At 39.4% G+C, this 14454-nt stretch overlaps 1 protein-coding gene across 6 annotated transcripts in view; it reads right to left on the bottom strand.

Moving 5' to 3' along the window:
• The window catches only part of lpp (LIM domain containing preferred translocation partner in lipoma), a 151654-nt gene that overhangs the window by 69549 nt on the left and 67651 nt on the right, over positions 1 to 14454 (bottom strand). For 4 of the 6 annotated variants that reach the window (XM_034583005.1, XM_034583009.1, XM_034583006.1 and 1 more), the window contains 2 exons: positions 10868 to 10965; positions 6376 to 6498 (listed from right to left, as the gene is read on the bottom strand). In XM_034583005.1, coding sequence (XP_034438896.1) covers positions 6376 to 6498; positions 10868 to 10965 — 221 coding nt within the window. The remainder of the gene's footprint in view (positions 1 to 6375; positions 6499 to 10867; positions 10966 to 14454) is intronic. The other 2 variants (XM_034583010.1, XM_034583004.1) reach the window with 1 other exon arrangement.

Here is a 14454-nt window from a genome sequence, read left to right as displayed (position 1 = left end):
TCACAACAGATTGAATCATATCAGAAGGAGGTGCAGCTTTTTGGAGGAATGCATTAGAGTTTCATTAGGACAAAAATGTCCCTACTTAATGGAGAAATATTAGACTTACTTGGGTAATTTATTGGATATACAGAGGGTAACTAGTGAAGTACATATGCACTGTAAACATTTCTCCTCAATAAACTGATGTCTGTTTAAGTGACGGTCATGAAAAAACATCTTAATGCTAATATTTGGTTTTGATGTTTTCTGTCAAGACAGTTTTGTAAATCAGATAAAGTATGATCAATTTGTGTACATGTGGGAACTGAGTACGACTAAGTTTACTGTTTAAGTCACTGTTAATTCTTCAAGTTTCATTGTTATATTTCATGTGCATTTTAGCAGAGTAAAAAATTTTAGCATTGGGGAAAAGTCTCTATGAAGGAGGTTATCCAGAGAAAAAGCACTAAATCAATCTGATGTGATGGAGCTTCTGTGGATTTGAAAAAAAAAAAAAAAACCTTACACACATTCACATGCTGAGGTCTAATTATGTTTCCATCCAGTGGCAGACATCTGCTCAGATTGCCCCAACTTTGTTTTCATGCTCCTAATAATGACCTAAAGCCACAAACCGAATGTGTAAAGATAAAAACGTCCTGATATTCACTTTGACAGCGTACAAAGTGGAGCACAGACTGGATGATGTAGAATCTCAGTAGGTGGGAAGCTGATTCATTTGATTACTAGAAACACAGGAGAGGTCAGTGTGAATTAGAGGTCACGCAGTCAAAGCCTCTGTAGCCTCCACCAAAGCAGCTCTGGCGCTTGATGTGCACACTATTTTGACACTCATCTGGGCCTCCTTGTTAACTCCCCCACAACAGATCTGATGTGTTTGGACAGGCCTACGCTGCACATTAGCGGGGCTGGTTGGGCTCAGATTGCAGTGCAGCACACTTGAAGGATTTAGCATCAACACGCTCTGTTGTGTTTCCTCGAATCTACAAGATACACTTTACATCGAAGACAACAAGAGTTTTTACATCTTATGACAGGATCCTAAACTATTTCAAATGCAGGGCTGAAACTATGCAGAGGTCTTAGTAATCCAGACGGTTCACCAGGTGCAGCTGCTGTAGAACTGTAGCGGTGTTTGGTTGTGATTAGTTTGATAGGACAATCAGTGATATAAGCTATATCTTACACCCTTAGTCCACCCTCGACTAATTCTAACCTTACCCACAAACTCAGCCTAAACAGGTATTAAGGCTGAAAACAGCATTAAAACAACAGAGCTCGTTTCAGGAGCTGATTCCACATCAAATATGATCCACAAAGTCATGTTTGAGAAATTCAGCAGCGATGATTTCATCTTATGTCTCAACAATCACAATGTGAACAGTAGAGGTATTAATGTTACAAGGTAATATGCATGTAATGAATTGGCCAACAGAATGCTTTGCCAGATGACATCCCGGGTCTGGTGAAAGCTTTTGGAGGAATTAATCATGGAATTGATTAAATGTTGTCAATTTTAAAATTAGAAGACACAAAACAGACGTAAAGGACAAGAATGCACTTGCACACACGCACACACACTTTTTCCAGCACTGAACCCAGAACAACCATAGCCCTGTCCTTTCCACACATTAAAGCTCAGTAACGCATCATAAAAAAAGTTCTCTCAAGCTATCAGCTGTGCTAGCGGTGCCCCGAAATACACATGCTTGAGCCCTTCTGCAGCGGCTGCAGGTTGAGTTGCAACCTGGCCCTTTGCTGCATGTCTGTCCTCCACTACATGCTTAGAGTCCTATTAGTAAAGGAGAAAAGCCCAAACATATCACACAAAAAAAAATCATTGTCACATTTCAGTTACAACTACTTCTCTTGTATTTCTTAATTATTTGGCTGATGAGTTTGTGATTTATTCAAACAGCACTTGTATATGTTGCATGCACAACACATTATGTGCCAAGAGAAACTGAGAATGTTAAACAAATTTAAATAACACATCTGGAAAATAACTTTCAGATCCCACTAAATGAATTACCCACTACACAATAAACAAATTTGCGCTCTTATGTAAATGATACAAATTAATAACAAAATAACATGCATGACATTTTGTGTAATAATATAAGAAATAATAACCTCTAACAGAATAATGCCTCAAACATCGTTATTGGGTGTGGCTTAATTTCTGCTGTTGCAGGATTAAGCAAACACACTGTAACACAAACTTAGTTAACTGTATCAAACAACAAATGACATCTAAGATGGAAGTGGAGAGAGAACAAATGGGAATTATATAATGATCACATTTCATTACCCACTGTTATGCCACAGAGAATACCAACTAAAGCAAACAAAATTGTTTTGATGTCTGTGAAGCATCAGTGCCGGCTGAACGTTTGCAGGAATGCTACTTAGATTTTTATGAATGAGCAGCGACGTCCATTTCGATTTCATCTGGGAGGCGAGCGCACATAAGGTCCCCTCGCTGATTCCAAATTTAACGTCAAGGGGAAGATTCCTCTCCCAGACGCTTGAAAGGGAGAGCGCGGGGTGGCCTATTGATTTTGGAGAGCTGGCTCTGTAATTGCTTGTGCGCAGAGAGCTGTAAATCAAGAGTGCTCGTTACTCTTTGCTTATACAAGCGGAAGATTACTGTGCGGCAGTTGTGCCAATGCTGGAGCTTGAAACCTGGACCATTACACACACACACACACACACACACACACACACACACACACACACACACACACACACACACACACACACACACACACACACACACACACACACACACACACACACACACACACACACACACACACACCAGTGTTACGCTGTAGAATAATGCATTGAAAGAAAGCAAGCACGGACTGACAGGAGCAGCTGCGTAGAGGAAAAGGTCAACCTGAGTTAATCAGCTAGAATCAGCATCAGCTGAGGAGTGAGTGTGTGTGTGTGTGTGAACGTGTGTGTCTGTCTGTGTGTGTGTGTGTGTGTGTGTGTAAATGCATGTGCTCATGATGCTAAAATACAAACAATTAAACTGAAATCTTTTCCATGTGCAAAGAGTCTCAGTGAGAAGCCACAGAAACCACAGAGGGGCACGGAGGTGCTGTCTTCCACTGTAAAACCAGGGTTAAGTCAACAAAATGTCTGATACATAGCGTTTCATGATTTATACATGTCACACCGCATATGTGTACTCTGCTGAGACACAGGTGGAGTGGCTTCTCACCCATAACTCCAAAAGCTTGCAGCAGGTTACGATAAAAATAAACGTGACGTGACTTTGACCCCGACAGGTAAAACCACCGTGGCATCCATACATTACTTAGCGTGACTGTGCGCCCGCTCATTCGAAAAAAGCTGGCCTCTCACCAAGCTGTACAGGTGCACATCAATTTTTCAAGTCCTGTTGACAAAAGCTTTCAGATTCCAACAAACGTATGCACTCATACTATATTTTATTTAGGGAAGAATGCCATACATTTCAGCAGCTGCTGGCTCCACATCCTAAAACAATTGCGCACGCGTGGCCTTCTGTGCATTTTCAGTATGTATACTTGTTTTATCAGTTTACAGGCAACACAGAGCGGGGAAAAACATAAAGAAAGCAGACACTTCTTTCAGTTAATTTCCTCTGAATGCAAACAGCTCTCCACATTGAAACACGTTCACAATGATGAGCTCCTGACACCGAGCTAGAGCTGTCCCAGTAACCTGTGGCCCTGAGCATTACCTTACAGAGCCCTATCGTAGGCTCTGCTCACACCTGGTGTTTACATCAGTCCTGAATGTGACTCCTGTGGCCAATAGTGATCAGATCTCAATTCTCAAGAGAAAGAGAGCGAGAGTCAAGATGGACTGAATGAATGAATGTATGCTGCTATGAAGAAATATTTTACCAATTGAATAAAAGTATTGTTGGTGATCAGTGTTGATTGTGGGGGTGGCTACAAACAAATCAATGTATGTGTAAAAACTGTAGTGGGTCAGAGGATGACGGCTGAGTACGTGGCCCAGGATGGATTTCTGTTCACACAGCAAAAAGAATGAGGCCACATGCTACCCACACCACCTCTGAAAGTGGGGTGTGTTCAGAACTGTACTTAGAGCTGATCACGTGTGTTCCGACCACTCAGGACGAGTGTGAACAGGGTCTATGGTAAACCTGTACAGACACCTGTAGGCCTATGATCAACACAGACTGTAGGTCAAATCTACACGACAGGCTATATATATACGATTGAAGCACTTCAACATATTTTAAGACCACATAATGTCATGTTATTATAGTAACATCAGCACCCAGGAACCCAATCATCTTAATGTGTATCATTTCAGAACCGCAGTGTATGTTTCCCCTGTGTGGTGCAATAATTTTCACTTTGTGTGTCGTTCCCCCATTTTCCTCCCTCTGACCAGAAAACCCGGACTAACAGCCATCACACTTTCTGTTTGTCTTCCTCACACTTTACAATTCACCCAAAATACCATGTTTCTCACTCGACTTGTGAACCCAGCTGTATTTGACTTCCAATTCAGAAAAATGGTATTTTCAACAACCGTAACACTAAATAATTTATTATTTTAACCCTCATTTCAGATTTATTTTATGTATAATTTACTAAACCAAGCAGACAACATGGTAACAACACACTACCCAAGGTTTTTGAGTTAAATGAAAACACAGTGCACTGGTGATGCCAGCATAGCCACATCTCCATCATGTCTATGAGAAGACTTTTTCAGGTATTATATTGCTTGAATATCTCACCACAGATACCATCTTCATAGTGTTCGCAGTCGCTCTAAGCCTTTCTACTCCAAACACAATTGGTTTGAGTTTTTTCATCCGTCTGTCCTACATTCATTGTGTGTCAAACAATTTAGCAAACTGCCCAAGGCTTTGACTTTTTGAAGTTGCTCCTAATATCGTTTAATATCAACTAATGATATAGGTCAAGGCTCATTTTGTCAAAACATTTTTTTTAAAGATGCAACATATGGGTCCTGCAGGAACCCCAGTTATCTTAGCATGTATTTTCAAACATTTACAATAACTATTCCTAAAGGTTTTTCACTTGCCGTCCAGAGTCTTTAATTGTCAATTGTTAATTGTGTCTATCATCGTACTAAGTTGAAGAAGCCCCCAGCACAAAGTAGAACAAAAGATAGGAACACTTTCATAAGTAAAATGTCCTGCCTTTAAAATCCTACTTAACTGAAAGGACAGAGGTATCATCAGCAAGTTCATCAAAATCATAAAATGTTATTGCTAAGTTCACACAAATGTTCTTGAAAGTCAAAATGACATAAAAACTTTATGTTCACGTGACACAAAGACATGTCCCTTGTGCCCTTGACACACTTTAAATGTTAAGTCAGCAATTTCAGATTTTGGGGTATATTTTACTGCAATTTATTAGCTTGATAAATATTTCACGTTTTTAATTTCTAGTTCATTGAATTTAGATAAAATGTGTGGAAGCAATGTTAAATGTAAAGTTTTTACAACTTCCATGTCAGGCATCTGCATAACTTTAAATATATTGGAAAGGTTTGTGTGCATTTAAATACACTTTTGAGTAGAGTCAGCCAACTGGGATATATCTGAATAAAAGAATATATATCTTTGAATTTAAAAATACAATATAATAGTAGGTTGTACATAAAATGACAAAGTTATAAGTCATCATTGTTGTGTTTAATAAAAAAAACAAAAAAACTCCCCAACCTGGTCATTTTATGTCATAACATGAAGACGTTGAATTGAATCCGAAAGCACATTATTTTGTTGTGTTATCAAAAACTAGTTGTTGGTCTGACAAAATTCCCAGTCAGACAAGAGTCATGTGACAAATCTATTGTCAGGTGGAACATAGTTATATTGTTGTAACTAATATATTAATTCAGAAGGAGCCTCTTACTGTTGTTACAGGTTGAGAAAGTGCAAAGTTATATTTTATTGTTTTTCAGATTAGTTTTTTCGTGAGGAGCTGGATAATTCAACCTCTTTGGGAATTATTTAAATGAAATATCTGAGTTCAGAGAGAAAAACACTCCTCGGTGAAATCTGAGACATGAGAGTCGACCCTGACTTTTGTCAGAGGTCAGAAGCCAAAAATGTTTGGGAACAACATTGACAGTGATGATCTGTCATCAGACCCCCCCCCTTGCTACATCAACACCCACCTCTGTCAAACTACACACCCGCTTGTGACGCAGTCTTTCCCTTTGAGTAAAGATTGTGATGTTTCCAGCCCAAGATTAAATAACCCTGATGACATCACTATAACATCACCACGGTCGTTTTCTCAGCGTCAGTGTACATTTGTGTGTATGGGTAGGATGTTGTGTCGTTGGTGGTCATACTTGTGCGATCCGCGGCTTGTAGGGCGAGCTGCTCTCCAGGTCTGCCAGGATACTGGTGAGGGAGTCGATCTCGGCATCCAGACTGGAGCGCCTCTCCTCCAGCGTCTTCTCCGGTCCCTTCATCTGTGAACAATCATCACAAAAACACAGTGAACTTACCCACTGACTGAACTCAAACCAAACCCGCCTGTGACCATGCTTGGTTACTAGACCAGCTGCTCTCGAAAGTTAAGGGCAGACATTCATCAGTGACAAGTAATTCACGCTCTCTGCTGCTTTTTTCCCCCCTCCACGCCTTACACCATAGATTACTGCTTGGAAGTTCATGTTTCACCTTGACCTCAGACAATCCTTTTGAAAGCCACACATCAATAGAAGAGACTTTTCTCTCAGAGATATGCGCTGAGAAATAACAAGTGATGTATTGTCTGTGAGACAACTTTCATAACACAGTGCACTATTCGCCTCCTGCTTTTCAGTGCACTTGGATTTACAGTATCTCATTCCTCATGTTTTATTCATCACAATCTCAAACAGCAACATTTCAAACAAAAAGGTTGATTCTTTCAAATTAAAGTCAGATTTCTTTTATTCCTTATTTTAAAAAAATGTGATCACAAGAGGGGCTCTTATTTGTATCTAACTAATTTATTTCCAGAGGAGCTCAAAAGCACCAGTTACAGGATCACTCCAGCTCTCTGAGACCTCACTGATTTATTTATCTGCATTTCCTTACCACAGAGAAAGCACAGCTTCAACAAAATCTTCGAGCAAAAGAAAAACAAGGCTGTTGCACAAAAATTGCGGAAAGGAGTTTAAATGATCTGACCGTTAGAGGCGCTGGGTTTTCTACAGAATTCCCGGGAATTTCTCTGTGGAATGACAGATATATTTTTAGTCTTCTGAACTATGCTGCAACGGCAAGAAGACTTCTTGCAATTGCCTGCGGGGGCTTTTTGAGTTGGCTGGATCAGTGACTGCTTCTTATTCTAATGTTATGTGTTTGGATTACCTGTCACAACCTATTACAGGCAAGAGTCTGCCTCCATTCGAAGCCAAGCTGCTGCTTAAAAAACATCTAAGGCAATCATGAGCGGGGGTAAACAAAGCAAAACACTAATGGCTTGTCTCAAATCAACAAAAGAAAAACAGGCAAACTTGTTTAACAGTGATAACGAGGAGGATGAAAGGGAACAGTGCAGTCTTTGTGATGTGCTGGAATTCACCGTGCAGGCCTTCGTAATGTGGACAACAGCCTTGATGAGCGCTAACTGCTTTTGTCTTTCTTTCTCTTGCTCAAGCTTTCAGCATGAAGGTGTCATAATCCAGACATCTCTGTCAGGGAGGGCGATAAAGACAAGAGAGTATTTCTGCCTCCATTTAGTCGCTGATTTACTCTGTCACTGTGTATAATTTCTCTACTTAGGCACATTCAAAAAGACTTACAGACATTTTAATTGATGTCTACTTCTTTTTATGAATGGCGAAGTGCAACCAGGAGGAATTAAAGCAGACAAAAGCAGCTGCATTGTACTATTGTACCTATGGGCATCAGACACTTGTTTTAAGGAGACTCCCATAAAAACAACCACAAGTTATTTGTGGAGCCCGACCGGGATGGATGTCTGGGGCCAATGCCGATGAATGTAAAAATGTCTGATACCATATCAGCCAATACGTATATATTAGAGATGCGCGGATCGGCTCTGGCGATATCCAGATCCGTACGTAAATGCTTGACTCATCTGCTCGTCGCCCACCCACAGGAATTAATTTCTCCAATTTAGAGAAACTTTCCAGTCCACCTCTACTGGTTATATGGTTATATGGTTATATGGTTACATATTACACTTAAGAAGGCTGGTTTTAATTAAATTCACAGTCATTTAACTCGTGGCCACGACTTACTAAGTCTTGAGAACAAGATAACTCGTGGCCACGAGATATGAATCTGTTCTTTACTAACAAGACCTGCTGAACTGAACTGAAGAAGCCTCTTGGATGAGAGATCAAACGTTTCACTTAATCACATGATGTAGCCTCAATTATCAACACACACTGTCTGCACTGACTCTGAGGACACACTGTTGTGGAAACATTTGCAATTACTAGTCGCTAACAACACATGGACCTATTTTGGTGGGCCATGTCGCAGGGGGCGTGGCTGTGAGCATTTGGTATTTGGGTGACAAGGATGCACCTGACACCCCTGGAAACAGAGAAAGATTGAGATGGTCTGGGTGTGTTAGCGGCGGGATGGACTTAACCAACCAGACATTTTTTTAAACTTCCCAGATCCTTCCCCTTAAAGAGAGTGTGCACCGCGCAACAGTGTGGTGTCATTTTGGTGAGGGCTGACGAGTCTCAGAGAGAAGGGGGCCGTCACAAGGTAAATCTGTAAATGATCTGTCTCCCATTACAACAAAAAAATTAAATTAAACCTACTTAAAGGGACGGTACCAACAAGGTATCAACAAAGCCTGTGTAGGGAGGAGGTCAAGGTGAATGGAACATCATTTCCTTTTACCATGATCATAATCATTCTGTAAGCTTAACCAAATGTTTACTACAATGAAATCGAAAGTCTCTTTTGTTTTATACTACAAGATTATTTTACCCTTAACCTAACCAAGCTACCACGGTAGTTTCTCATCATAAAGTGGACGGCTATTTGTTTGTCATCAGTGATTATTTTCTGGCATGTCTACAGCTGTTGGTAGTTGCTAGACCAACGACCAAGATAATCCTTTAATTTGGAGGAGGTTGGGAAATTATACTGAAAGAAGTAGATCAATTTCCTCAACTCATGAATAAACATGTAAAGCACCATTCAGCAGGAAATTTCAAAACCAGAAAATTCATAGATACATATTTTACTGGAGAGTAATGATATATTTAAGTTAATCAAGGGAACTGGTTGTTAACCAAGAATGTAAAAACTTCCAATTGACACTGAAGGCCATTAGATGGATTTTACCTGCGTTACCTTGTTCCATTACGATTATCTCGCACTCAGACAAGGACTCTTTACAGACAAGCACTCTGATTAAGTGAGCTGAACACAGATATTATTTTAAAAGCTTTCTTTTTCAAAGATGTGTAGTGCGTTCGAAAAATGCGAAAAGGGACCACTTGTTTTCTTCAAGAATATTGGATACATTAACACAACTATGAACAATAAAGTCTGGAATTTATCACTGGATCAAGGGCCAGATATGACGATCAGCACTAAACAAATTGTTGAAAACAGCAAATATGTATTTATCGTGTCAGTTATATATGTATATATATATAAATATATATAGTAGTATTGGTAATGGCCCTTATAGTATAACTACAAAAGTGAGACTGCGAGTCCATTGTAAACACATGCCCATTGTAATTTGATTAAAAAATTATCTGTGATTTCATAAAATGATCAATGAAATAAATAATATCTGAGGAAGTTTGAGGATCTAATGATTTGCAGAAAAACTCGTGACAAAATTAGATTTGTGAGAAGTACATTTTGTTTGGAAGGCATATTTTATTTTTAGGTACTCGTGTGTTTTGGGGCACATGTGACATAAAGAAGCACAAAGTCTACTCAATTGTCTTCGCTAGTTCCAGCACTGAATGCATTCTCTCTGTGCACTTTAGATTTTGAGCTGAAATCATCAAGACAGAGCACCCTGCTCCACCTGAGTGTTAAAGACAGCAGTCCTGTCGATAGGCTGAGACATACATCCCCCTGGTTAAACAACACCATGACACTAACAACTGTAACTGTTATTATACTGCACCTTTTAGAACAACTGTATAACTATGAGAGGCCCATAGTTTACATTAACGTCATAAGCCCACATGAATGGTCACGTACATTCAAATCCCAAAGGATTTCTTTACTGTCTATGTATATAGTTTGTGTGGGAAGAGCAGCGCATTTACACACATTGCATAACTTATTATAATTATGCAACTGTCTGTCTCCAAACTTACAAAAGAAGCATTCATTTAGGATATAAACTGGTTGGATCAAATGAGGGACTTGGGAAGGGAGTTTTTTTGTTTCTTCCTGCTTACACTGAACAAAGGAATGTGAAGCACTTGGAGGATTTCACAGCAGAGGTCAAGTACTGAGAGTGTCAGTGGGATCACAGAGGCCAGATATCCCGGCAGGGCCAAATGCCTGTGGGTATTTTTGACCAGCAAAGCAAAGAAAAGTGACAAGGCTCTGCCAATAGGTGTCAGCCTTCTATCCCTCCTGCATTCGAGCTCTCAGAAACTGAAGAAAAGTGTGTTTGTGTGTGGGTCCTGAAGTTAGGATGGCTGGCTCCAGGCTGCATCTGGAGCTATACATCTCTGCAGTTGGCTGCAACTCAAATTGGACAGACAGTTTTTCTGGACTCGGTACATGAACTCAGAGTGGAGCTCGGGGCTGTCTTTTTTTTTCTGCAATGACTCTTATAGAGTTACTGACATCCAAACGTAATACTATACCAGCCTAGCTCACCTGAAAATCATAGGAGTTCATCGGCGGTGGTGGTAAGGAACCAGGGGATGAGAAACCGGTTGATTCTTCGGCAGGTGGTGGAGGGGGAGGGTAGTCTGCTTGGAGACAAAAAAAACCAACAGCTTATTAAATACTTCCCCTTTTTTATGCATTTAAATTGTCATAATTCTGAAGCACAGACACCAATGAATTTAATGAATATGAGTTCTGTTTTTATCATTTAATTTATATTTTCAATAGCTAGTGTCCCAAGTGCAGAAAGGAAGAAATTACATACACTCTTTCCAACGGGTAGTTTAAGTTTATGAGACATAAGAAATGTAAATACTAAACACTTTACTGGATTTACTTCATGATAAATTTAGACTGTAGGTTACTGAGGCTACTTTGACTCCACATATATGGATGGATGTAACCGGCAGTGGAGTGATCCCAGTGCCAGAACGTCCATAGATAAAACATAAATAAGTAAAATATATGAACATAAAACTGAACCTTTGCTAGAATGCAACTGTCATATGTTTAAGCAATTCTTATGGTAACAGTTGAAGGATACCAGCATGTGCATTGAGATAAAGAGTAACATTTACTAAGCAGTTTATTTTTGACCTTTGTAAGTAAAAGGTAGATAATTGTGATGGTTAAAGTTTTGTTATTTGAAGGTATAAGTGTGATTTTAGCGACATTAGACACAAATGCTTACATTTTAGGACAAAAACATGAGATGAAAGCTGTGATAATCAAAATGTAATTGGGGAGTATGTAAAATGTAAAAGTGACTGTTCAATTCAAAGAATTACCACCGGATCCTGTAGCTCTTCTTAGCTCTACTGAGCATTTTAGTATTTTTCGGCTCTTTCTTTTGGTTTTCAGGCTGAAAACTTTAGCCTACTGTCTTTATTCACTCCCACTGCTCTCATTTGTGTCAATTTTGGCTGTAGCAGGCAGGCGCTTTAAGCGTAAAAGCTCTTAAAATCAACTGGACACTACATGTCCGGCACCAGATTTTGGCGACGAGCCATCAATATCAAATTCTGTTTGAACTGTATATACATTTTTAATTTAGGTGTTTAACTACAACAAATAGTTCAATGCAATTTGACAGCGTTGCACACCAGGGACATGAGGTCATTCAAACACAACCTGCTCATCATTTTGCATCTAGGCTATGAATGATTAGTATGACATGGGACAGCATCACAACCCAGACTCCTTAATCTGAGTTGTATATTTAACTCTGACTAACAAAAGTATTCTACATTTGCATTTTTTCTTCACTGGTTTGAAAGATGTCGTGCAGCCGGTATCTGTCCAACATGCTGGGAAATTATGATTATTAGTAACTGGTGCATAAAAAGGACTTTATAATAGAGCAATTCATCATAATTTGTATTTCAAAATCGGTGTTAACTGTAAAATCAAATCAGTCAATGGAAAAAGCCTTTTTTTTTTTTTTACAAAGGAGAGAAAGAAAGAGAAAGAGAAATAAATGGACCCTCTTCAACTCATGTCAATGACTGACACATAATGTGCAGCAATTTGGGTACCTAAGAAGTACTAATCTGAAGCAAGCATGGTTTTTTTCCCACTGAAATTGGAAATGTTAATGTGTGTTACAAATGGGGTAGACTAGGTGTCTGCTCTGCCAGAAAGGGAGAAACAAGCCACATGTGTAGTTCTAAAGTCCAGGCTAATCCAAGGATTGCATCCTACCACATGTTTCAGACAGGATAAGGAGTTACATGCCAAATTAAATTCTGATTTGGCTTCTTACGGCACAGGACTTAAGACCGAATCATTTGACCATGTACTTCTAAGTACCAAACCAGACATGAGCTTTGCAAATTAAAGGCTTTCATGAGATGTAATGGGAATTTGTTCCAATGCTAAGACTTTGATGAGTCCTGTTAAGAAATTCCATTTGCTTTCCATGGCTTTTATCTGTTTTCATTAGAATCTAATTGATGTCATCAATGTAGTTTATCCAAGGCAGCTGACCAAATTAATTAAGCATGGCTCTCAGCCGCTGTTTGACAAAACAGCCGAAAGAAGAAAAAGTGAAGACAGAGAGATAATGCGGCATGGTTAAAGCTGGACACGTATGCGTCTCGAGCGTTACAACAATGCAGAAATTGTGAGCATTGCATTAAACATTCCCTCTGGGTGCTTGAGGGCCTCCATGTGAATTGTTTATATAATAACCTTATGACCTCCGCTAAAACTCCAGTGTAACAGCTCCTCTAAACCTCTGGGAGAGAAAATAAAACATGCTGCTCGACAACAAGGTTCTGCCCCGGCCACCCTCCTCCCCTCCTGCTCCAGCGTAGATCCTTTTTGCCAGAATATAACTCACTTGTAACTTGTGGCTTACAGAGAATTAAAACATTAAGTTTCATGTACGTGTCTCTCGAACATCAAAGATGTTTTGGATTTATCATTTCAGGAAACACAAGAGTTGTAAATGTTTCAGAGATGCATGTTTTATTGAAAAGGTCTTAGAGTTCTGTATGTGGAACAGTGGAAAGCAAGACTTGGAGCAGGGACAGGGGTCATTAAGCATCCTCGCTGAAAGGATCTTTCTGGTAATTTTCCCTCAGAGTCAGCCTTATTTTCCTTGTATCTGTCATCACGCCAGTCGTTTAGGATTGAAATGTGTTTATGTGCTAATGTGACACCAAATCATTCGTAGTGTTTGTATTTCCCACAGTCCTACCAAGCAAAATCATTTTCTCCAATAAATGACTGCACTCAACCTTGAAGTTGTTTGTGGCTGATTCAGGGTCAGCAAGCGACGCGTAATGTCATAGCTTACAGTGTTTATGTAATTTAACATTCATCTATGAAAATAATTATCTGTCCTTTATAAAAATGGCGCTGGTGACCAGATGATCTTTAGCAGCGCCTTTTAAACACAGTGCACATTCAAATAATTACATTTGCACTGGCTTCACTGACAAAAACACTAAAAAACAGGGACCTCAAGGAACTCGATTCACCGGAGCCAAGGAGTAGTTACAAAACACCTTTTCAACGCTGTAACTCACACTGGAGATATGTAATAAAACATTTTCATAACCACTGCAGAACAATTATAACACGGTAAAAAAAAAAAGTTAAAGCTTATATTAAATGTTTAAAGGCACCTATACATCAAGTGTTTCTCCCCGAAACACTGGGAACAAACACTGACGTCAAACAAACACGTTCATCGCATCTCCTTCCTCATAAACCATTTGCGAAAGCAGATTTTGTGAACGTTCTGTATTGTTTACATGCATGTTTGGTGGGTTTCATTCTTCCTCTTCATCACTGTTGTGAGAGCAGAGCTACACCTCTTCACATGTTACTGCAATCAATAAAATCTCATAAAACTGGTGTCAGCTGGTTTCACATCACCTGCATACAAGTGGCCAGATTTTTACTATATATTCTTTTATAAAGTTTCCAAAGTGAAAAATGTGTCTTTTTCTCAAACCTGAGGTGTTGACAAAAACTGACAATAACTGAGCAGCTTTACTGTTTCAGTGAAGAGAAAGTCCAAAGTTATGCTGAGCTCCAATGTATCAGTCATTATAAGGAATTATTTA

This window comes from Hippoglossus hippoglossus, chromosome 4 (assembly GCF_009819705.1).
Source record: "Hippoglossus hippoglossus isolate fHipHip1 chromosome 4, fHipHip1.pri, whole genome shotgun sequence".
In the NCBI taxonomy this organism is placed as follows: domain Eukaryota; kingdom Metazoa; phylum Chordata; class Actinopteri; order Pleuronectiformes; family Pleuronectidae; genus Hippoglossus; species Hippoglossus hippoglossus.
This window is presented reverse-complemented; position numbering and strand designations above follow the sequence as displayed.